General features: G+C 44.4%; 1 protein-coding gene across 1 annotated transcript in view; it reads right to left on the reverse strand.

Moving 5' to 3' along the window:
* MIPEP (mitochondrial intermediate peptidase) overlaps positions 1–19409 on the reverse strand; it is an 87412-nt gene extending 68003 nt beyond the window's left edge. The window contains exons 1-7 of the mRNA XM_018572004.1: positions 19223–19409; positions 16896–17069; positions 13645–13733; positions 5266–5352; positions 5009–5072; positions 2575–2757; positions 557–713 (exon numbers count right to left, since the gene is read on the reverse strand). Of these exons, the coding sequence (XP_018427506.1) occupies positions 557–713; positions 2575–2757; positions 5009–5072; positions 5266–5352; positions 13645–13733; positions 16896–17069; positions 19223–19360 (892 nt within the window). The 5' untranslated portion in view covers positions 19361–19409. The remainder of the gene's footprint in view (positions 1–556; positions 714–2574; positions 2758–5008; positions 5073–5265; positions 5353–13644; positions 13734–16895; positions 17070–19222) is intronic.
* Between the last annotated feature and the right edge of the window lie 6748 nt (positions 19410–26157).

Genomic DNA, 26157 nt, shown 5'->3' on the forward strand with positions numbered 1-26157 from the left:
CTGGCTCTGCCCCTGCCAACTTTGGGCGTTTCTATCCCCCCCGCATTATCCAATATAAACAGGAAAGAACGGATCCCAATGCAATAGGCATGCCAGCTAAGGCTGGGCACACACCTTACAACCATCGCAAGACTTCTGTCTTGCGATGGTTGTAAGGTACTTAAAAAAACGTACGATCTGCCTATGTTGCATAGGCAGATCGTACTTGCGATGATCGCAAGCCACACCCCCTGAGGGGCGGGCTTCCGATGACCGCAATGCCGAACGGACAGTGTGCACTTGCGCACACCGGCCCGTACGGCTGTTATCGCACGGACATGCCACAAACCTGCCGAACATCGTACGATGCTCGGCGGGTTTTCGAACATGTCCGTAAGTTTAAAGTCGTGCGACCTTACAGTAGTAGAGGTCGCACGGCTTCCACACACCTTACGATCATCGTACGATCGCGGGATTTCCCGCGATTATCGTACGATAATCGTAAGGTGTGTGGGGACCCTAACATATCACCTTCACAATCCCTAACTGCCAATTTTGTGCTAGCAGACCATTTTACCTGGAGTCTTAGCTATAGTCCCAAGCAGTGCTCTGTGTGCAAAGGTCGGGTATCCAACAAGCTGGGCTAAATCATTCCTACTACTGAGCAATTCCTCCAAGCATGTCAACTGCCTGCCATTTGGGTAAAGGAAAACCTTGTAAGCTGCTTCCCGTACCTAAATAGAAAAAAAAACACACAAATATATATTTTCAGTAGTACTACAACCTATTCTAAACTCTGGCAACAAAATAAAAAAGCAATTAAAAAATTAGAGTAAAATAACACATTTCATTGATTTACCCTATATAGCCATACATTTGTGGACACGTCTCACACCTATGTGAGTTTAATAAACATTCCAGTCCACAACCTTAGGAATCAATATGTATTGACGACAACCCCCCATCCCTTGCTGCTTCAACAGCCTCCAATCCTCCTAGTAAAGCATTCCACAAGGAATATGCACCCAGTGAAGGTGCTGTTAATGCTACAGCAGGCAAAGGCATTTATTTGTGCATTTCCAATCTTGTGTCAACAGTTTGGGGAAGACCCTTTTATGTTTCAGCATGACTGGGCCCCTGATCCAAGACACAGTTTGATAATTTTGGTGTGGATGACCTTTAGTGAGCGGCACAGAACACTGACCTTAACCCAATAAACAATTTTTCACTCCTGTGAATAAGGCCTAAGTTGAGGCTGAAGCATTACAGCGGCACAGTGCTGTCTCTATATATGGAATTCCACATACCGATTTTTCTTTCAAATTGTATTGAACAAGATCCACCAATTCACATATAACAGAACAGAACCATTGCAAAATAACAACCACACACTTATTTATATACATATCTGCAAAAAGCAGATCTTCCAGTATGGGTTTTATCTGTGTTACATTAAAGTGACACTTAACTCAGGAGTTAAACCTCAAAAATGCATTCAAGTACCATAACTATTAACAATAAATGTGTTTTGTTTGTGTATCACTCGGCTCTAGATCTTCAAATCATCTCTGAATTGGTGCTGACACTGTCCTTCCTTCTGGAGGGTGGCTACTTTTGTTCCCCATGGTCACTGTGTGTGTTGTAAAGTAGTCACCGCTCCAAGCTCACTCCTGTGATGTACTACAATCTCAATACAAATTAGTAAACTAAACATGAAATTGTAGTCCATCTCTGGAGCGGGCTTGGAGTGGTGACTACTTTACAACACACAAAGGGACCATCAGGAACAAAAGTAGTCACCCTCCAGAAGGAAGGACAGTGTCAGCACCAATTCAGAGATGATTTGAGGATCTACAGCTGAGTAATACACAAATAAGATACATTTTTGTTAATAGATAAGGTACTTGATTGTATTTTTAGGATTTAACTTCCGAGTTTAGTATCACTTTAAAGTACAACTAAGGTCTAACCGTCTCAATTTAGCATGATATATCCAACAGGTCGGTTTTTCTCCTTTGAAATACATACGATCTTCCAAATTTTCCCCGCCTTCATCATTTTTGTGAAAATCTACTTTCAAACTTACAACCAGTGCTTCCACCACCTGAGTGTAAAGGGCGCTGTGGGCGGGATATCTAGCGCTTCACCTTGCATTCCAGAAGCCCTGTAATCGAATTAGGAAACTACATTTCTCAGCATTCATTGCAGCATTTGCGCAAAGTGAAGAACCACAGACTCACAGCCTGCCCTAGTTTTTCTTCTACTTTAGCGTGCCTACAATGCATCCGCCTCCACTCGAATAGCCCATTGTCACAGTTTGCGTCCACAGATCAATCAGAGGCTACAACATAGCGCAGTTGCATTGGAAACATACTGAAAATAATTTTTAAATGTGTGTAGTGACGCTTTACTGTACTTGTAAACAAAAACTGCTACAGGAGTGTAGTTGTATTGCTGCCCTACACAGATGAATCAATTAGTTTTACTTTAATGTAAACAGTGGCTGCCATTGTGATCTGTTAGAGAGCTTAGGACTTCTTAGGGTTTGGAAATCCTATTCTAAGCCTGTGCAATAAATATTTCCTCCACACTTACCAGATCACTGGGAGAATCTGCATATAAGCCACTGATTTGTAGGTGCTTTCCATCCCGGGCAAAGTGAGAGCGAATGTGATCAGGAATAGCATTTGTCTCAATCTTGTTGGGCAAGTTGGATCCCATTAGAAAGTCACTGCTCAGGTCTGCAATGACAACATTTAGGTTGACGGCCTTCTGACGCTGCAATGAAAAAACATTGATACCTTATGATATGACAAAGGCAGAAACATGGACCTAGCAACACAGATCTGTATATTTCTGCTAAATAATGTGTGTGTGCGTGTCCTATGGCTTTAAATAGTCCAAGGGAAACAACTAGATACACCGTTGAAAAATGGGTTTTTCTACTATTTAAATTGACAAATGATTTGTAATTCTGTTCAGCCAGTGTTGTGATTCACACGTCTCTGCTACCTTGTATAGTCAGAAAAACAACTATTCTGGGCAAGCTTTAACTGCTTACTGATAAACATAAATACAAACCTTAATGCCTGAACAATGTTTTGCAACTTTAGCATTTCTTGGTAAAACTGTAAATATCTTTAAAACTACTAAAGGGCTGATTTATAAATCTTCTGCCAAGCATATAGCGCTCACTACCGCCGCTAGATGGCTATGAGGAGCATAGACATTTCCTATGCTCCTTGGCTCTATCTAGTGGCAGTAGCGCCATGCGAACAGCATTCACCCAGCTATGATTTATAAATCAGGCTCTTAGTGTATCTAGGTGAATTATACTTGTTTTGTTCAGGACACATGGGGCTGTCATTTAATGGAAAATGTTAAGATTTTTTTTATTTTTATATTTACCTTTAATTTTTTTGCCATTACCATTACCCACCATCAAAAAAACCCTCAAAATAGATTCTCCTACTCTCGACTAGTGATGGGCTCGGGCGTGTTCGCAAGCGCCTCGTGCCGAGTCCGCCAGGAAGCTGACAGCGCCAATCACAGGCACAGAGACATTTCCGGATCTCTGCAGCTGCGGACCGGGAACATGTCTCCGTGCCTGTGATGGGCCCTGCGCGCTGACGGCTTCTTGGCGGGCTTGGCACAAGGTGCTTGCGAACATGCCCGAGCCCATCACTACTCTTGACATTCACGGCGACACCACATTTGTATTCTTTATTTTCTCTGCACCCAATGTATTTGGGGGAAGAAAAAAAAGTTTCAACTTTTGTCATAATGACCTATAAATGCTCAGCTCCAGTGCTGTCTAGACTGTCATTCACTGCCGCTGTCAATTCCTCCACTGCTTCCCCCTGTCCTCTTCATTCATTGGGCTGCCTTCGATAACACAACTACTGCACAAGTGCACAGGATTCACATTGTCCTCAGCACTTGGTTCCATTCCTGGCATATTGTAGATGACAATCCTGGGGTACTCCATTGCACAGCACATGCGTCACACAGTGTACCCCAGAAACAAAAAATGGCTAGACGTTAGAAGCAGACGTTTTCTGGTCTATTTTGCCAAAAAAACTTTGCTTGGTTTATTCAGCTTTAAAACTTTAAGGTAGGAATGCACCGAAATTTCGGTCAAAACTGGTACTATGGGCAAAATGTCGATAGTACTAAAACGGCTGAAAATGCAGTGCATACCTAGCTTCTCTCCTCCCCGCTGTCCTCCACTGCCTGTGTTAACAGAGGTAGAGGACACAGGGGCAATCCAGCTGCCGGCGCCCAGGGGGGAGGAGAGAAGCTGTCAGGAAGCCGAGCTGGGCGGTGACAGCTGTCAGGAGGCCGAGTGGAGAGCTCAGCTCCTGTGACAGGCAAGTCAGGATGGAGAGCGGAGTACAAAAACTCAGCAATCAGCAATGATCGCTGAGTGTTTGTAAATAACTGAGGACATAGTATGTTTACTGTGTCCCTAGTTATGAATGAACAGGAAGTGCTCTACATCACTTCCTGTTCATTCATGATTGTGGACATAGTACCTGATACTATCTCCACAGTTTATGAATGAACAGGAGCGCTCAGTATAGAGGCTTCCTGTTCATCCATAACAGGGGCAGCAGAAAAAAAGGAGGGCTCTGTGTGTTCAATTTCTTTTTCTGTTTTATAAGGGAAATATCAGTGGTCTGTTTAGACCCCTAATGTTTCCACAGAGCCCCCGACAGTAAAGTAAGAAAAAATAATAAAAAGAAATGAAAAAAGAAATTAACATTTATTAGAAAGATTGGGGGAAAAAAAGTAATTTTCGTTTTCGGCCTGACAAATTTTTTAATTTCGGTCTAAAAATTTTATTTCAGTGCATCCCTACTTTAAAGGTACCAATATGTGGATCTGCTGCTCTACTTTTAAGATTAGCAGAATCTATAGGTGGAACACACAGGTTGCGGAAAAGTCAATTTGTTATATGGTATCTCTGCTCGGCTATTTTAGGTGATTGTGTTGTTGTGTATAAGTAATGTAAAAAAGCACTGCTCACCTTCTCCCGATCCAAATGGATTCCACTGATCTCAAAATCAAATAGAAACAATTCAGCAACCCGCCTTTAAACAACAAATGAGAACAGATGATTAAATACAGCACAGACCTTCATCACTAGAGTTACCTTCCTTAGTACTAAGATTATTTTACACACTACAAAATTCATGACTGTACTATATATACTGGATGTCTCATTTTCACACTTGGGAAAATACAAGAACTTTGGGTTGCCTTAAGGGGTGATGTATTAGATACCTGGTTTCAGGATCTAAGGAATCCAAAACAGATTTGTTTTCTAGAAGTTCTCTTAAACTTTGACATAATTCCACATTGGTGTTCAACCTGCAACAAAATAAAAACTGAATCTGGGACATATCATTTTCCATCCCTTAATAAGTATGTTCAACATTGAAGAAAACAGTATGCATCATGCAGTAATTTAATGGCAGCAATTATGTCAGACCACATATCTGCATGGAGTTTGTAAATTCTTCTCAAGTCTGAATGAAAGATAAATAATGCTTCTGTATGACTGTATTATGGACATTGGAATGTAAGATCTGCTGGAGCATGGAAGTAAGTAGCAGACCTGACTGCAAAACATTTGACAAGCTTGTTCTAAGCCCAGCCACACAAATATCACATACACTGTAGGTGTAAGAAATAGCAACAACAAATGCAAAGTATGGAAGTGCGAGCAGGTTTGGAGCAGGTTTTAAAAATGTCTATATCACTGTTCATCAATATATTGATCGATCTATGAATAGCCAATTCAGATTTGGAAATCACAGGGGCTGATTATCACTGGATTAAAAGACAGGAAGTCACACGTTTGCAGCCAAGTTTGGAAACAGAAGTAAATTTATTTGGGATATATGATGTACTTAAAACAAAAATGCCAACTGCACAAATATATACAGGGGTGTGGAATTCCTAATGCTCAACGCCCAGGACATGTAGTTTTGGGTGCCGGGCAGGCATTTGTTTCTACATTTAGCCCTGCTTCAGGCAAGCAGGTCTAACTGTAGAGCGGGGGAGCAGTTTTGTACAAGTGATTTAAGCGGCTGTACAGCTGCTCAGATTTTTGTTACTTCAGAACACAGCCCATAACACAATATTATATTTCCAATGAATAATAAAAGCCAATATAGGAAAACAGAATGTAAGTCAGAAGGTTAGTAATGACATATAGCTATGAGAGCCACCTCTGTATTCTTGAAAGTTGAATATGATGCACACCTAGTGCGGTGGGTGACAAACCTGTGTAGTATGTGTACCACCTTCTGTTCCATGCATTTGTCTATAGCAGGGCTCCAAATTTCAAGTCCTGAGCTACTAGCCAGGCCTTAAGAGACACTTTCACACTTTCATTACACAATGTTGTTCAAGCTGCAGCATCTGGGAATGTACACATAGCATTCTGCTTTATTTTATACAATGGAACACATAAAAAATGTTTGCAGAAAACCATCCAGATCTGGTCTGGAGATGGTGTGAACAAACCCTAAGGCGCCTCTATGTCCCTATGCACAACCAGAAAGGGTTCCTGCCAATTCAGACATTTGCAGAGCTGATAGCTACATGAACAACCAACTTGTGGGTGAGAGTAAAGAGAGGAATGTCTCTAATGCATTTTAAAACGGTGGTTTTTGAAGCACACAAACAACCAGATTTAGATTCCACAAAGTCTCAGGAAAACAGACAGAGAAACCTACATGGCAGACCCCCTGTACAAAGGATTTAAACAGAACAAGGCCAAACGTATCTGAAAAAGAACAGAAAGGCCAGAAACCTGATTCTTGATAGCATTGAGAGCCAAACCCTGGTCCATACCCAGCTGCAGGAAGGAGCAGATTCATCCCATCCAGAAATACCTGAGGCGGAAGCCCAGAGACTCACACCACTGCTCTAACCTCACATTGCACCCTACACTTAACCACCACTGAGCAAAGCCACAATCTACCTTCCAAGGATGTAAAACATTTTACAGCACACAAGGAAACTGCTCCAAATGAATCTTTATGTTACACTGTAAAGTCCATAAAAGCAACACTCACTTACGTATCAGCCCTACTGGGCCTTGGTCATAGCATGGTTACCACACACACTACATAGGTTTTCTTATACAAAATCTGCCCTCCCCACCTGCATTCATGTGATTTACTTCAATTATAGAAAACACCCAATCCAAACACGTTAAGAACAATATAAAGCAAAAAAAGTAAATATCTTATACAAAGTGTTCCAAGCAGCAAACAAATCTAGGTTTTTTAATGACTGTAATAAAACATATATAGAACATGTTATAAATCCCCTAACATGTCATTGTTAGGGGATTTATGACTAAGGCCCAGTAGGGCTGAAACATGTAAGCAAGTGTTGTTTTTTTGGACTTAACAGTATGAAATAAAGATACATTTGGAGGAGATTCCTTGTCATCCTGCTGTAAACTCACACCATGTAAAGTATGCCTTCAATGTCCGATGACAGATCTTGCAGGAAGTAGGAAAACTAGTCCTTGGGACAGAAGATACAGATGATCTTGCACAGTGCTTATGGCCACCACATTCGTCTGGGCCAGTGCAGAATAATCACAGGAATGCCCTCCATCTTGATCATGTGTAGCAGAGGAGAAAGCAGTTTCCGGGGAGGAAAAGCATAGATGAGGATTTACTGATCACAAGGAGCCACGAAAGCTTCCATTGCTTCCAGTAGAGCAATCCCTGTACCTTGGGACAAACATGACCAGTTTGTTGTTGAACCTGCATGTCAGGAGGTCCACATCCAGCATGCCCCCCAACCTTTTCCCTAGGACACAGATCCTGAACACCTCCAGGACAACCTAGTCTTCAGTTGTCCCGGAGGATAGGGACGTGAAGAGGTAAGAATCCCTGAGGTCCACAAAAGTCAGAAAGACTACCTAGGGATGAGAGGTGATGACAAGTTTTGTAGATTCCATGCAGAATTTCTGGACCTGAATGAAGATATTCAGAGCTTTGAGATCCAAGTCGCCCCCTTTGGGTTTAGGTACTGTGAACTAATTGGGGAAAAAACCCTGAAACCATCCTACCAAAAGGAACTGAGGTAATGACACCTTAATCCAAAAGACCTGAGAAGGATTAACCCTTTCGCTGCCAAGCCCTCCGGAACATTTTTCAAATCAGCTGGCCAAGCCATTTATATGCTAACCTGTGTGTTGAAACAGGTAGGTTAGAGGTGAAAAATAGGGATGCACAGATACCAAGTACCGTACCTGGTACAAGTACAGATACTTTTACAGCTTCTAGACTAGAGATAAACTCAAATGTTAGGAGGCAGCTGTCATTTTCATTTTAAGGACACTTAAAATAAACTGCATGCACAAATATTACGCAAGTTGTATTTTTGAGGATTCATTTAATTATTGAACAACTACAGTGCTCTCGGTCAATTCAAAATGTTAATAAACCTCAACCCTGAGTATTTAAGAAAGTAAAAGTGAGGTTTTGGCTTTCTTAGGAGAACATCTATGTGTGCACAATTATTGGGCAACTTTTAGTCTGTAGAATTATTATGCAACTAAATGGAAAATGAACACTTTCCCAATTCACTCATTTATTTTCATCTGTTAAAGAACTCAAAATTTACAAAAAACATTTCTGATATTTTCAAAAACAAAATCAGTGATCAATATAGCACCCCTTTTTTTTCAATAACGGTCATCAGCCTTCCATCCATGGAGTCTGTCAGTTTCTTGATCTGTTGAAATCAACTTTTTGTGCAGCAGCAACCACAGCCTCCCAGACACTGTTCAGAGAGGTGTACTGCTTTCCTTCACCCTAAATCTCACATTTAAGAAGAGCCCGCAAGTTCTCAATAGGGTTTAGGTCAGGTGAGGAAGGGGGCCATGTCATTATTCTTTCATCTAGGCACGCAGTGGAGTACTTCGATACAGTGGAGTACTTTGATGCAGTGGAGTACTTTGATGCATGCGATGGAGCATTGTCCTACATAAATATCATGGTCTTCTTGAAAGATGCAGACTTTATCCTGTACCACTGCTTGAAGAAAATGTCTTCTAAAACCTGGCAGTAGGTGTGAGAGTTGACTTTGAGACCATCATCAACCAGAAAAGGTCTGTCAGTGTACCATGCACAGGCATCCTCACACCACATGCAGGTACCCACGCAGGATGACCAAATTAATATGCCCACACAGGATAGGGTTCTATGCACACAGTTTATTTGCTACACATCAACAACACTACAAACCCCCTCAACCCCCCACAGGTTTAGCAGTGAAGTAATAAACCCACCGCTGGGACAAACATACACCTACAGCCAGGGGGAAGCAACAAGGAGGGGTAACAGGCCTGCAGATATATGGCAGGCCTCAGGATAAAAGAAGAGTGGTCAGGTACAAGCCGGGTCGTTAACAGGAGGGCAGCAGCACGGTACAGGAACAGGATCCAAGAGAGTGGTCGGGTAACAAGCCGGGTCGGTGACAGGTCTGCAGACAGGAAGCAGGGTTCAGGTTTATGGGAATCAGTCAAGTGCAGGCGACACAATACTGAGCCAGCTTCCTGACTGCAGGGAGGGCCTAAATACCCTCCCAGGAAGCACCAGGTGATGGGATGATCAGTCACAGCTGGGGCACACCCGCAGGTGAGTACTGGAGCTGCAGGTTCCTGACAGTCCCTGGCTGCTGGAGACACCCGCAGGCGAGCACAGGAACTGGCTCCAGCACCACCTAGGGGTGCTCTGGATCCTGACAAGGTCCAACAAGCTCATCTTCAATAATGCAAGCCCAACAGTACCCCACCTCCACCTTGCTGGCATCTGAGTCAAAGTGGAGCTCTGTGCCCGTTACTGATCCAGCCAAGGGGCCTTCCATCTGGTCCGTCAAGAGTCACTCTCAACTCATCAGTCCATAAAAACTTTGAAAAATCTGTCTTCAGATATTCCTTGGCCCAGTCTTGACGTTTCAACTTATCAACTTATGAGTCTTGTTCAGTGATGGTCATGTTTCAGCCTTCCTTACCTTGGCCATGTCTCTGACCACTGAACACCTGTACTTCTGGGCACTCCAGGTAGGTTGCAGTTCTGGAATATGACAGCACTGGAGGATAATGGGTTCCTGGGAGCTTCACGTTTGATTCTTCTCAAATCTTTGGCAGTTAATTTGCATCTTTCTTTCTCAACACGTTTCTTGCGACCCGGTGATCACGCCCCAATAATTTAAAAGTGCTGCATCCCTCTGAACGACTTTTTACAATTTTTGACTTTTCAGAGTCAGTTGAATCTCTTTTTTGGCCGATTTCGTCTGAGGAAAAGAAGCTGCCTAATTATTATGCACACCTTGATACACCTTGGTCACCTAAGGCCACACCCTCCCTCATTACACAAATACCCATCACCTGATATGCTTAAATCCAATAAGCCTTCAGGTTTACACAGCTTGGAGTTAGGACAATATGCATAAAAATGGAGATTTGGTCAAAATACTCACTTGCCTAATAATTGTGCACACACTGTATTTCTCTTCCTCTTCTTTGCCAAAGGGGAATCTCCTTTTCCAGGATCTAAAACCTAAGAATTTTCTTTTTGGCTCCTCCCAGTCTCCCTCCAGCAGCTCCCTTAAGGACTGCTGAACCAAAAAAATCTACCTTGTGATTCTACTAGACCCCTATAAACTCGGTCCTGGACTGACACTGCCCTAGGCGGATCTGGCATCTGTTCCGTAGGATATAAGGCTTGTAATAAATATTCCATGTCTTCCAGGGGAAAAAGATGCCTCGAGGGTCGAGAATCCCCACCCTCACTTAAAGTTTCTCCTTCCTCTAAAGAACTACCGTATTTGCGGGCGTATAAAATCGGGGCTCGTCTTATACGCTGGGTATGCGGTAATACTGTATGTACGGTAGCTTCGGCTACATACAGTATACCGCACTGAGCCAATCACGGCGAACGATGTATTCTATTAATGAATACAAATCCTGCCGTGAATGGCTCGGCGCGGTATACTGTATGTAGCCGAAGCTACCTTACATACAGTATTACCGCACATCCAGCAGGCTGACAGATTAGCCTACCTGGCGGTGATTATTTATTTTTTGTCGTTTTTTGCCAATTGTTTTACTTTTCAAATTCCCGCCGGTTCCGCCCCACTGCGATGCGGCCGCTCGCAAGGGAGGGAACCCAGAAGATGGAGGACACAGCAGGGGTCGTGGACAAGGTAAGAGACTGTAATCCCGAGTGTGGCTCGGGGTTACCGCTTATGGTACTGAAAATTAACCCCGAGCCACACTCGGGAATACCGCCATGGATGTTAGTGGGTGTATTTAAACATTATTTTGGGCTATACTCGTCTTATACAACGAGTATAGCCCAAAACCTATGTTTTAACAGAAAAATTAGGGGGTCGTCTTATACGCCCAGTCGCCTTATACAGCGGCAAATACGGTATCTGAACTGGACCCTGAACTAGTCTTTCTTATCCAAATCCCTTGGTAATGGAACTGATTTAACCTGTGAACCTAAAGGACCGGCATAACCGGAATAAAAGGAACAGAGGAAGCAGGCAACATTTCAGAAATGACGCCCTTAAATGACTGCACAGTAGCTACCATTTCATTACTCGTAGAATCCAAAAATCCTTTCAGAAGGTTAGAAGATTCACTAGCTAATAATTTTTGAATGCATAAATCACAAAAGGTTTTTGCATAACCAGCAGGAAGCTTAGAGTTACAGTTACATAGTATTTGAGGTTGAATAAAGACATTAGTCCATCAAGTCCAACCTATTAGGATCTCATTCTAGGAGTACCCGTACCCCTGTATATTACGGTCCCTTAAGAAATCGTCCAAAAGTTTCTTGAACAATTCCACATTATTTGCTGAAATCACCGCCTGTGGCAGTGAGTTCCAGACCCTAACTGATCTTACTGTGAAGAACCCCCTTCGCCCCTTGTGCTGGAATTTTTTTTCCACCAATTTTAGGTGGTGGCCTCTAGTTTTTGTAATGGAGTTAATTTTAAACAGTTTATCGCTAATGTTGCTACCACCATTGAACATTTTGTACATGGAGATCATATCCCCCCTTAATCTCCTCACCTCCAATGTGAACATGTTTAAATTTAGTAGCCTTGTCTCGTAGCTCTGGTCCTCCATACCCCTAATTAGTTTGGTTGCCCTCCGCTGGACTTTTTCCAATTCAAGGACATCTTTTCTTAGTACTGGTGACCAGAACTGGACCGCGTACTCCAGATGAGGTCGAACCAATGATCTATAAAGTGGAAAAATTATAGACTTGTCCCTGCAATACATCCCCTTTTTAATACAGGACAAAACCCTGCAAGCTTTGTTTACAGCAGCCTGGCACTGCAAACTACCTTTCAGTTTGTGGTCTACAATGACCCCCAAATCCTTCTCCATTTCTGACCGAATGGCTCTTTACCACGGCTCTTTTTGTTTTGTTTGGCAGCTGGGGCAGTAGGTGGAACAGAACCCTGTGGTGTCATTCTCTTCAATGGAGAGGCATCCTGAGCAGTAAATAGAAGAACATATACCAAGGTAAATGCCTATTGTATCTCCCACCCCCCAGGATTTCCACCATATCACTGTACCAGCCATGGAAAAAAATGTATATCCATGTACTCACCACACCCTTGGACCTGGATACAGTGCCCACCGGCTTGCTCTCCTCTTCCATTGGAGCAGAGTTGGCGTTTTCCCCCACTCACTGACCTGGGATGGCTGCGGTGCTGAGAACGGCGTCTAAGCGTGCAGATAGCAGAGAAGCGTGCAGCGGAAGTGAGGTCCTCTGTGGCCACTGGGAATTACTTCACGCCCTCTGAGTCCTGGAACGCAGCTCCCTCAATTTACTGCCTGCGCTCCATCGCCGAAGAAACCCCGCCAACACCGCTCAGCCACTGTTGGTCCACCGGATCCAAATGAGGACAGAGCACTACTGCCTGGGACTTCAGGTGTCGTCCTCCCAGGGGAAAAACGGAGGAAGGAGTACCCGGAAATAGGGGGATGAACCCTCTGACCCACAGCAAGGCCACAGGCTAACGGAGATACCTGGAGCAGAGCTGCACAGAGCTCAGCGACCTCAAGGCAGACCGGTCAGGCAAAGTAACAAATGTGACGTAGGTTCCTGGACAAACGAGGGGGTGGGAGGGGTTTTTAACTGCTTTCTTAATTGTGTTTCCTGTAGAAGGGGGAGCCAATCATCTCTCAGATTACTGGCCTGGCAGATGATTGGAGAAAAAGGCAATTACTGCACCTTATTTCTATAACCTTACACAAAAATACAAGCATTTAACCCTTGTTATGCGTGTGTTTTTCTTTTTTTTTGGGGGGGGGGGCACTGCAATGGTAGTTTTTTTTTACATTCCTGGAGTTCAGCTTTGACAAATGTTCGGGTGTTACAAAGGTTAATGTTATACTTCAATTTTCTGTTCATAGCAGTTCAAGGCAATCATCCCAGCAACTTCCAACAAATAAAAATAACATTGAAAGCTGCAGCAATTGTGATAGCATTGGTGAGAACAGAGCCTGAATGTTAAGATATCCAGCAACAGAACCCTCTCACAGCACTTCATGCTCCGATTTAAACTAAACAGCAGAATGTAGCAGAGACATAGGTGACATACTTCTCCACCATGGTACCTATGCTCCTGCAAGCTTCCTCAGCTGCATCTCTGAATGAAGAGTCAGGGTGAGCGGCCTTCACAAAGTCAGCCTGCAGAGATTAAAACATTTCATTAACCACAAAAAAATCAATCAGAAATGTTAAACAGAGCTATCAAAATGGGGCCATCATGCTAAATCAAATCATCTCGAACAAATATTCCACTCTTTTAAAAACAACAATGTATAAGTATTGCAATACTATTGTATTGTGTCTCATTAATCCAAACCGATTTTTCTACTGTGTCTTTTAAGATAATATTCTTTGATGAATTTATATTCTAATAAATTATTCTACTTTTTATTAAATTGAGAGAGCATTAGTTTTTTTAAAGCCCCCCCCCCCTTTTTGGATTTGCATACCTGAAAGTGGGTTTATTTGTCCACATTTAACTAAGAAGCCCCCTATGCGACAGCCAATTTACATGACAGATCTTCTTTATGGAGACATCAGGGGTCTCCAAGACCCCTAATATCACCTAGGGACCCCCAGAGAAGCTGATGAAGCAAAGATCTGCTTCACCAGCTTCTGAAGCTGGAGAGTGACAGTAGAATGCGGACGTAATGTAATATACATCACTTCCTGCATTCGGGGACCAGAGAGGAGCTCAGAGGGAGTTCGTGTACCAATCTCCCTTTGATCTCCTATCACAGAGCAGCCGTGCCGGTCCCAGCCGCACCGGGCGCAGCGGATCTCGGGACCTGCAAAGGCAGTGACAGCTGCTGCTAATACAAACCATTTAACTACAATGGCCGGCCGTGAACCTCTCGTCCGGCTCCGCCGTCCTCTCGTCAAAGACGAGAGGACAAGCGGATTTTTCAAGCCCTGGACATATTTCATCTTTACTAGGTTACTGTCTAAAAAGTGCTCACACATACAGTATATACGGTAATATACACTTGGTTAGGATTGATCATAGTGTATTTTGCAGTGAAATTTTGGAAAATCCTCACTATGTTTGTTATGTGCACCTATTCACACAGCTTATCTGTTCTGTGCTCACTTCATGTTTTATCTCAATGAGCCTGATTGAGCCAATGAGCCACACAGGGACCATGGGGAACAAACGTAGCCAGCGTCCAGAAGGAAGGACAGTGTCAGCACCAATTCAGAAATGATTTGAGGATCCACAGCCGAGTGATACACAAATAAGATACATTTCTGTTCATAGTTAAAAGGAGAACTATGGGGTTAAGGCTTTTCCCCATAGTTGTCCTTAGGGTAACAGGAGGACACAAACTAGCGTCCTCCCGTCACCCTAAGCTCAGTATACTGCGAGCTACAGCTCGCTGTATACTGAGACGCCGCAGCTGAAGCTGATCCCGACAACTATGTCTGGATCCGCCCAGCTGCGTGACTGACAGCTGGCTCTGCCTATCTAGAGGCAGAGCCAGCTGTACCCGCCCCCTCCCAGTCCGTTCCGCCAGTCAGCGCTGGCGGATCGGAGCGGGGAGGGGGGAATCCAGCCCCTCCCCTGTCACGGCAGAGAGCCGTGACAGGATCGAGAGGTGAGCGAACGCCGGTATGTGTTCGCTCACCTCCTGATCTACTGAGCCGACCTGTGACAGTCTCATTGTCACAGGTCGGCTAGAACTATGAGGTGAGTGGAAATCACTCATCTCATAGTTCTCCTTTAAGGTGCGTGAATGTATTTTTTAGATTTAACACCGGAGTTTAGTGTCACTTGAAACATTAAAGTAGTATTAAACTCTCAAAACTTTTTTGCAATAAGAACCCCAGATCAAACATATATACAATGTAAAGCATTGCTTTACATTTTTGCCCAAACACTTACAATCATCTTGTTTCTGAACAGCTGCTTCCAAGCCTATCGGATCAGCACATAGACAAAGCACTCTGCCCTATTGCAGAGGTAGGCAACCTTGGCCAGCTGTTGTGGAACTACAAGTCCCATGATGCATTGCACGACTCTCAGCTGTAGGCCTGACTCCCAGAGGCAGATTTTAGTTGCAGTTCTTCATAATTATAAAGAAAACTCCCTAAAATCATTATTCTGTGTTGTTTTAGAAAAAAATTTCACCTGTCCCTTTAAGAAAAAGTATCAGTAATTGGTATTGGCAAGTACTTGTACTTAAAAAAGTGGTATCGGGGACATCCCTACTTTAAAGTAACTGTGGGAAAACACACAAACTCCATGCAGCTATAGTTATTGGAGAAAACTGAATCTCATATCCCAGTACAGCAAGACAAATTATTATCGATCTGCAGGGTCCTCTAGGGCTCTTGGCCATAATGTGCCAATCTGCAACATATCAATTTTTCCAAATAAAAAGACTTTAGTTCTGTTTTAACCACCTTAGTACCCTTTGAGAAATAAGCACTCACGTACAACAGACCCTCGGCTGTGTGTTTTTATTAGTTGAAAACGTTGATATTTTAGCAAGAAATGTCAAATTCCGTCTCCATGTTGCATCCCCTATTTTTTCCTCTACATTTCTGTCCTATTTACTATTAGGAATCGCTTCATACATACAGGTAACATGACATGCTCTAATGAAGGGGGCATGGCCCCGAAAACACGTTCAGCACTAATGGTCGGACAGAAAGACGTATAGGCTGTTCCCAGTGTGGAGCTGTATACCTTGTGTGTAGCGGCACAGCCGCAATTGGCACTTTTTAAGACTCATCGTTTCCTAGTACGATTTATGTTCATTTACATACCTTTTAACCACCTTCCGTCCATGGCCGTTTGTGAACGGCCGGACGGAAGTCTGCTAGGAGCGGGAGGGCGTCTTAAGACGTCCTGCCCCTCCCCCCTCTCGTGTGAGGCACTCAGCGCGCACACGAGAGGCGAAACTGTGAGCATGTAAACAGCCAGCGATGGCTGTTTACATACAAAACTTAAAGAAAGCTCTATCTGTCCCCAAAAAATGGTATAAAATTAATTTCAGTACAGCGTTGCATGATGGAATAAATGTCAGTCAAAGTACCGCAGCGCTGAATACTGAAAAATGGCCTGGCCAGGAAGGGGGTGAAACACCCCGCTCTTCAAGTGGTTAAATAAATTACACTAGGGCAGGCGCCCTGTCATTTCTTTTCATAGTTTTGCAGTTCCCTGCATTTCTGCCTGCAATAGTGGTGATATTTAAAGGGCACCTTGCTAATTCTCTGGCGCTGATGTGGAATGTGGTAATCGGTGTTCGCTTGAAATACAGGTAAGCCCAGACAAGGAATTCATGCTTTGGTGCTCACCAGATCAGCAACTTTACACAGCTCATCACTTAGCTGGTCAAACATCTTCACAGTCTCAGCACTTGGAGGCGTAGAGCACACTCTCTCCACTAGGGACTCCGACTTTCTCAGGGCATTCTCCTGGACTATCTGGAAACCTTCTGGAGAACCTAACTCAGGAACTCCGAACAGGCCCTGTGATAGACAAAACCAAACAAGGAAAATAAAACACTGCTAAAGCAGGCCTTGCACATTGATCATAGCTGCACTCTCTATAAACAATATTTTATTTCAATTGCATAGAATGATACACCATCGCTGCTAGTGCATATGGATAAACCATGCGTTGGGGCTTTTCAAAGCTTAACTCCAGGCAGGCAGGCGCCCATCCCCCACACACACCCTGAGCACCCAGTATTGTTGCACATTTACATCAGTCCCTGCCCTCAAGAAGCTTACAATCTAAGGTCCCTATCTCACATACATAGAAGGGCCAATTTAGACCGGAGCCAATTAACCTTCCAGCATGTCTTTGGAGTATAGTACGCCGTGGTTTTTTTAACCTTACTTTAATTGTGTGATCAGCCTTTTGGCTGATCACGACACAGTGGGGCCTCTTCCATCCCCTCCTGACTACACAGACAGTACAGGGCGCCATGACACCCTGCACTCACAATCTGTCCTCAGTCTTTCAAGCTGGGCATCACACAACCCAGAAGATGTAGGTCGTCATGTCTATCTCATTCTATTAGTGGAACTGACCTAAAAAAGTTAAGACCTGCTATGTTATAGGAGACATTTAGAAATTTTACATGTGCCTAATCAACACCTTGGAAAAAAATGATCTTTTGTCTGGTATTCCACCTAAAATATAGCCCGATATGTGATGGTGCCTAGGCACTCTTGTTCTACCGGCTATGACTAAGGCTGAGTAAGGCAGAAACACGTCAGAGGTTGTTCTTTGTGTGTTTTATGTGTAATAAAGTTTGATTTTCTTTGGAATAGGGCTGCAGCTAATGATTATTTTCATAATCGATTAGTTGCCCGATTATTTTTTTCAACTAATCAATTGGTTGTATTACAAAAAAAAAAAAGTCTCTCTCTCCTTCCCCAACTATATGATGATGACAATAGTTGCCAATTATTCTCATAATTGATTATCGATTTAGTCGATTAGTTGTTGCAGCCCTACTTTGGAAGATGATCGTGTGCTGGCTCTAGTCTTTCAGACTCTTGTCCTACAGCCTTCTATGAATAGAAAAGGGGTTGGGGACGACAGGATCTGCTTCCTCAAATCACAGAACGCTTTGCATTCAACGAGTTCAGTGAATGGGTGAGAGAGGAGGAAGGGAGAGCGGCACCAATGGTTCACAGACAGCCACTGATCTCAACTTCTGCAGAGAGGGAAGATTGGCGCTGTGGAAAGAATCCGGCATTAGTAGTGGAAAGATTTTTGCAGTAAAGGCATGGAATACACTACATTGGGGGTAAGGTATGTCCCTGGGGCTGCACACCAAACCAACCCCAAAATAAAGAACTGAACTTCAGCTTTAAATAATAAGCATTGCTAAGTGGGGCCAAGAGGTCTGACTTTAGGGGTGCTGCTATGCCCATAGTGCATGCCCCATGTCATTCCACGTATGATAAATGTACTTCAATCTTTTGCTGAGCCATCCTGGTGACATTTGTTTTATTTCTTATTCATTTTTATTCCGGTAGATTGCACTCTCCATGCGTAACAAGAGCTTTTATTTCACATATAAACACAGCCGATGTAGAAGAGGCGTTCCATCCTATTGGTAGTACATCAGCTCTCAAAATGGTGACAAGGGTCAGCACCTGAGCACAAATGGTGATGTGGGTCAGAGCAGGGGTGTCATTACCAAGGAAAAATGGTGAAGGTCAGCGCTGGGAGGGAAATAGTGAAGGGGGTCAACACCAGTGGAGACAGTGAAGTGGGTTGGCACTGGAGGAGGTATGAAAAGGTGAAAAGAGGGTCAGCAGGGAAATAGTGGAGGGTCATTCCCGAGGGAAAATAGTAAAGGGGGTCAGCGCTGGGTGGGGAAGTGAAAACGGTTAGCGGGGGGCAAAGGTGAAGACTGCCACGGGGAGAAATAGTGAAGAGGGTCATTGCTGGAGAAGGGGTGTGTGGGGGGGTGAATGGTGAAGGCTGTCAATGGGGAGGGAATGGTGAAGAGGGTCATTGCTAGAAAAAGTGTGGGGGGAATGGTGAAAACTGTCATGGGGGAGGAGGAATAGTGGAGACGGTCATTTCCGGAAGACAAGGTGACGAGTGTCAGTGCTGGGCACAGGCAAAGCTCACACACACTCCCCAGGTCGCCTCTCACCGTCTTCTTCCCGAATACATCCAGTCTCCGCTGCTGCTTCACATTGAAAGCAGCGCCGACAGGAGCCCATCCGGTACTGACAGGGCGACCCCGGGCCTGCCGGGACAGGCTGTAGAGAAGGTGTCGCAGGGCCAGCATGTCGCCTGATGACACCCGGCAAGCAGCACGGGGTGACCAGAGGGGAGGCGAAGGAACCACGATCACGTGACCGGGGTAAACGGAAACGTCATGGTAGCACGTGACCCGGTGTTCGTGCAATGAGAGAGGGCGGGAATTATGTGTGTACAGATCCATGACACCACGTGACAGCTCCTCACTACACACACGTGTTGGGCGCGATTGTTGTGAGTGTCCGGACGGGGAGCAGTGTACATGTGGGATGTGTGAGTCTCATACCTGTGGGGTGGGTGCACATATATAGCTCCCCCCCACATTCAGATATATATTATGGTGGAAAGTACAACCCCCTCCTTATGACATGGAGCAGGAGGAATTCATTAAATTAGGTTTTTTTTTTATTACTATTTCTCTTTCATTCGACAAAGATTGATAATTATGACAATTACGTTTTTTTGCCTCCTATGTTCCTGTTCACACTGGGAACGGGCACCAAAGCGCGTGCATTGACTTGTATTTGCACATCGTGTTAAAAACGTGTGACACTCTTGGGGTGGCATTACTTGTTGATGGCACCCCAAACGCTGCCAGTAAAATGTGCCTTTGTCCTTCACATAAACGTGTGGTCAAAAAAGTGACGCTTGCGGCTCAGACTGCTGCATGAGCTTCTTTGCTGCGTTTGTCGCACATGCAGCAGCCCATTGAAATTAATAGGCTGATGTGTGAACTAATGCGACACAAGTGCAGAGCCATAGCTAGCTCCTTTTGCGCCCGAGGCAAGTACAGAAAATTGTGCCCCCCAACAGACGTGTGCAGTATGTAACGTCATGAGCCTGCCTCCAGGATGCATGCGCAGAATGTGCTGGTTGCCGAATCCAAAATAGCATAAAAATGTGTTTGGTTTGACGAAACGTATGACATTTTTTTTAGTTTCCGTTCATTTTGTCCAAAACAAATTTTTAGACTTTGCACATGTCTAGTAATGTGTGTGTGTTGGTTTTTTTTAATAATTTTTTTTTCTTTTTTTTACTGTTGCGGGGCTTCTGGGAAATATCAGACCCCTGACATTTCCCTTTTAAAATAGAAAAAGAAATTGAAGACACAGAGTCCTCTGCCCAAACAGGTGGGGGAGAGCAGCAGGGATCCGAGGAGAAGCAGGAGCCTGTGCCGCTCCTCTTCTCTTCTCCCTGGCCGCCTGTTGCCAATGGTGCTCTGTGCTCGCCATGGCAACAAGGGCAGCAGCCAGGCCGGCCTTTGTATTGGGAATAAATAGTAAATAATCACTTTTACCAACGCAACATTTTTCTTTCACAAACTTTTTTATTAGGTTTTTCAAGCAGAATAAAAGATGAATAACAAACAATAAAAGGGTGGTTAGGGAAAACTGGGTATACAATACAGTACGCACACTTCGGCCTCGTTCACACCAGCCACAGTGCGTTCCAGCTGATTTTGGCAAGAAAGCACTGGATTGCATTGCGGCCAGCTCACTTTTTTGTGGGGTGAGAGGGGGGCGTGGCGGCCACAATGCGATCAGCTGCATGGGAACACGAGGCACATCAATGCCCGTGGTCCGGTCAGGTGTGAAAAAATAGTGCTTGCAGCATTTTTTCTGACCGGACTGCAAGCATTGATGTTCCCGTGCGGATGATCGCATTGCGGCCGGAGGGCGGGAGTATAGTAACAACGGAAAAGTACTTTGCAAGAGTTCTCCAACACCAACACATTCCTAGAGGAGCGTGCCACAGCCAACGCACCATTTTTATGTCATTTGCACACCATCGTACTAGGGATGTCCCGATACCGATGCTAGTACCGGTATCGGGGCCGATACAGGGCATTTTCAGGAGTACTTGTACTCCTGAAAATGCCCCGATGCATAGATCAGATAAGTACATTTACCCCTAATATAAACAATCAATAAAGGTCTGCTGGATAAAATGATACCACATTGGTTTTATGTCACGTAGCGGAATGGGAAAGCTCAAAGGGAACCTGTGTTTTATTACAGGGTAGAGTTTTTCTCTTTTCAATGCTTAATTGCAACACACACGGGGAAAAAATGAGTTTGCGTAAATAACTACTGTAACAAATAAGATTAAGTTGGATTGGCGAGGGCACGACTTAGCAAAAGTTTGCACTAAAAATTGTGACTCAAACAATTCATCCCCACACAGCTCCCCCCTCATGTATCACTTGCCCCTCCCTTTTAGATTGTAAGCCCTCACAGACATGGCACTCCTTACCATCTTGTCTTGAATTGTATTGTGATTGTAATGTCTGCCCTATATTGTAAAGCGATGCGCAAACTGTTGGCGCTTTATAAATCCTGTATAATAATAATTGTGTTCACATTATGAGCATTTAACGCTTCCACAGTGAAATCAAATGTCACCAAGATCATCCGATGTCATTGTTTTGACCTGGGGAGGGAGTTTTTGGTTTATTTAAAATATATATTTGTTGGTGCCAGACGGGCTGGTCTAAATATTTCAGTAACTGCTGATCTACTGGGATTTTCACGCACAACTATCTCTAAGGTTTATAGAGAATGGTCTGAAAAAGAGAAAATATCCAGTGAGCGGCAGTTGTGTGGACAAAAATGCCTTGTTGATGCCAGAGGTCAGAGGAGAATGGCCAGACTGGTTCAAGCTGATAGAGAGGCAACAGTAACTCAAATAACCACTCGCTACTCGCTACCCGAACCCGCTGTATGTCAATCAGACATGACTATATGCAGTTCTGAACCAAGTGTGGCATCACAAGGACGTGGCGATACCAGTCTCAGCCTCACCCTGCACAGAGATTTTTCAGCTTGCAGGACAACAATCTCAGGCCAGCAGACTGAGAGCGATGGCCACTGGGGTTGGTTAACTTCGCAGGTAACCCTTTACCCACCAAATGCCACCACGTACTTTAACCTCTTGCCGTCCGCCCGTAGTAAAAAAATGGACGGACGGCACTGCTACATTGGCGGGTTGCCGTCGCCAGACGGCATTTTATAATAAGCAAAAGATGGGAATGCAGGGATCTTCTTCAAGCAAGACTAATTAAAGGGGAACTCTTCTGGGATGTTACGACTTCTTGATGGTGCCAGAGTTCCTTTCCTTGATGATACAAACAAGAGTCTGTCTAGCTGCCCCGGCAGCATCTTTTTGTCAGCCCTCTAGCGGGTGTCACGGAGCCGCCCCTAGGGCAGGGCTGGGGAGGGAGAGCAGGAGGGACGTGCCTTTACGATTTCCTCCTCTGCTCCTTCCAAACAGTTACATTCATAAGTAAGAGGATAATATTCATATTCAATACGGTCCAACAGACCCTAAATTATGATGCATCATGAAACTAAAGTGAAACTAAATGTGCCAGAGATATGAATGATGGGGTTATCAGGAAGGTAAATGTCGCCTGTCGGGCCCCAGGGAATTGTAGTCTATGTGTTTTTGGATTGTCTGTTTCTGTGTCGATGAGACACAGCTATTGGTGCACTTAATTTTTCAATATCACTGTCCAATTCCAAGTTATGAAATTGAGTTGATATTGTAACTCAGGATTATGACTTTAGGGTGAATGTCTGGTCACCTGGGTCATTAAAGGAGAACTATGAGGATAGTGAAAATCACTCATCCTCATAGTTCGAGCCAACGTGTGACAATGAAACTGTCACACGTCGGCTCAATAGATCGGGAAGTGAGCGAACGCATACAGTCGCTCACTCACTTCTCAATCATAACCCTGCGGGGAGCTGTGACTGCTCTGATCCTCCAGAGCTGAGTGGAGAAATGGACGGGGGAGGGGGTGGGTACAGCTGGCTCTGCCTCTAGATAGGCAGAGCCAGCTGTCATTCACGCAGCTGGGTGGATCTCGACAGCATCCGTCCTGGCTGCGGCGGTCTAAGTATAGCGCGAGCTGTAGCTCCCGATATACTGAGCTTTGGGTCAGGGCTAGTATATGTCCTCCCGTGACCCTTAAGAGAACTATGGGGAAAACACTTACCCCATAGTTTTCTTTTAACTCTACCAGGCCCTCCGGTGTTTATCTAAAGCTGTCACTTGCTAATTTATTAGGGGGTTAGCTGGGCTGGGCAAAAGCATTTCAATGCATTAGCGGTTTATGACACCGCTCATAAAAAAGTAATTGAAGCTGATACCCATCAGGTCCAGGGGAAACTCTAGATAACAATCAGTTTTAGTGCTTCACTTAAGAACTATACCAATTGCAGGCGCAGATTAGCAGATGTCTGTTTGTTGGAAGGTGGAGAGGCCTGGCAAATGAACTATATGAAGGCCTGCATTTGCTTTGAACTGGGGAACAAGAGAATGCTATATTTAATATTAATAGCCTCAAACCTCATTATCGTCACAGTTACAACCAAGGTATGCAGAAGAACATCTCAGAATGCACAACACGTTCAACCTTGAAGCAGATGGGCTACAGCAGCAAAAGACCACACCTGGTGCCACTCCTGCCATCTAAGAACAGGAAACAGAGGCTACAATTCACAAGGGCTCACCAAAATTGGACAATAGATGATTGGAAAAATGTTACCTGGTCTGATGAGTTTTTATTTCTGCTGCAATATTTGGATGGTCGGGTCAGAATTTGGTGTAAACAACATGAAAGCATGGATCCATCCTACTTTGTATCAAGGGTTCAGGCTGTTGGTAGTGTAATGGTGTGGAGATATTTTCTTGGCACACTTTGGGCACCTTAGCACAAACTGAGCATTGTTTAACCCCTTCGTGACGGGAGACGTACACTGTACGTCCCGCCACAAAGGGACCAAATGACTCGACACGTACACTGTACGTGATAAGTTATTTGCTGCACTAGAAGGCTGGTAACCGCTGAGAATCAGTGGTTATCATTCATTAATGGATGCCTCGGTATAGCGGCATCCATTAATGAAAGGGTTAACCTTTTTCAGACACCTGATACCTGAAGATCGGGTGTCTGAGAGTCAAAGCAGAGCCGGCATGTTTGCTGGCTTTTTTTTTTTTCACTTTCCGGAATAGATACATATTGTATCTATTCCTGAAAGAAGAATGTTTCAGTTTTCTTATTTTAATTTATTTTAGCGCGGTGTCACTTGATTCACGACATTGGGAATAGTGTTTTCACAATTTTTTTCCACACAGCAGCTTATTATACATTCAAATAGCACAGTGGTTTTATTATTCCAGGACCCACCCAAAAATAACCAAGAATTACTCAAAAGCTCTCAATTAAATATTTCACTGTATTTTAGTGGTGGGCTTTTTGTTGCCCTATGTCCATTTACCATAAGGTGAAAATGTTCTCTGCAAAAAGTAAAATAAAATGTTCAATGCTATAAACCATGTTATTGGTTAAAACTCAAACATTTCTTTCACAAAGGTTTTATTTGGTTTTTATAATTTTTGTTTTCACATAAAGGTTACAATCAATAAGAGAACAGAAATAGGGCATGCAAGCCCTGCAACAAGGAACACAAATTGAAAGTATACAGTCATAACATTGTGCAGCGCCCTGCAAACTGTAAAACTAATCAACGAAACAAGTGTCAAAGATCATTATAGGCGCATAAAGAGGGTAGTGCTGTCCATCCACCAAATGTGGATCATGGTGCCCGGTGCGCCACAGCCCCGGAAGCAGTGTGGAGAGTAGGAGGGAATGAATTTCGCCCGACGGGCAGGCGTGTAATACCAACGGTACATCACTTTGTAGGAGTTCTCGAATGCGAGTACATTGTGGGAGCAACGGGCCACCGCTGATCAGGTATGCTGCCAGTCGTCAGAAGTTAGGGATCTGCCCTGTTCCTCATGCCACTGACGCTGATAGGGGGCAAGGGTGGTAGATGCGGAGGTCACCAGAGAAGAGTAGATCAAAGAAATGACACCTGGGGCGTGCGGATCCGAGTTGCAGCAGTGCTCGAATAGGGTCATTCTCGATGGAGCTGAGGTGTTTTTCACGAGCGAAATAATAAAGTGGCTTATTTGGGTGTAGCGGAACCATTCCCGAAGGGGGATGGATCTATTGGCACGGAGCTGCTGGAACGACTTCACACCCGAGAGCGAGATTAGGGAGTGAACAGTGGTCAGATATAGCGAAGAGGGATATTTTGCGGTGAGTTCCCGCCACCTCAAGGCCCTGAATATCGGGGTTGGTTCTAATGTATTCTGCCAATGGCTCAAGGGAGAGGGCAAAAAGGATGGGCGATAGGGGACAACCTTGGCGGGTGCCGCGTGCTATCGGGAACAGGGATGATTCAAAGCCACAGTACTTAAGCTTGGCCTGGGGTGAGGCATAGAGGGCCGCGACCCAGGAGATAAAGTGGGAACCAAAGCCCCAGTGACGGAGAACCTCAAAGAGGTACGGCCAAGAGAGCATGTCGAAGGCCTTGGAAATATCCAAGGACACGTGAGAGAGACGGGAGTCTGCGCTTGTTGGTCGTTCCAGGGATCAGGTGTTGCAGCAATGCAGCAACAGCACCCTCTATAGAGGACTACAAATCTTAGCAGTACTTTATACAGAAATGCTATTGTTATATAAAGTATTGCTGGGATGTGTAGTCCTCTTTAGCCTGTGCCATTCTGCATTGCTGTAAATATTAGGGACGCACCAATGTATCGGCCGCCAAAACATATCGGCCAAAAATGGCACTTTTGGCATTGGCATTTTTCTGCCGATACAGCGGAGCATCCCTGCTTTCTTTCCTCCCCGCTGGGCGCTGCTCTGTGTCCCAGCGGGGAGGAGAGAAAGTGAAAGCCGGCCGAGCGCTGCGGGAGGAGAGCACTGTGTTTGGGTTTTTTTTATTTGGGGGGGGGGGCGCCACAAAAAATCAT

Source organism: Nanorana parkeri, unplaced genomic scaffold (assembly GCF_000935625.1).
Source record: "Nanorana parkeri isolate BGI_ZX_2015 unplaced genomic scaffold, ASM93562v1 scaffold1897, whole genome shotgun sequence".
NCBI lineage: Eukaryota > Metazoa > Chordata > Amphibia > Anura > Dicroglossidae > Nanorana > Nanorana parkeri.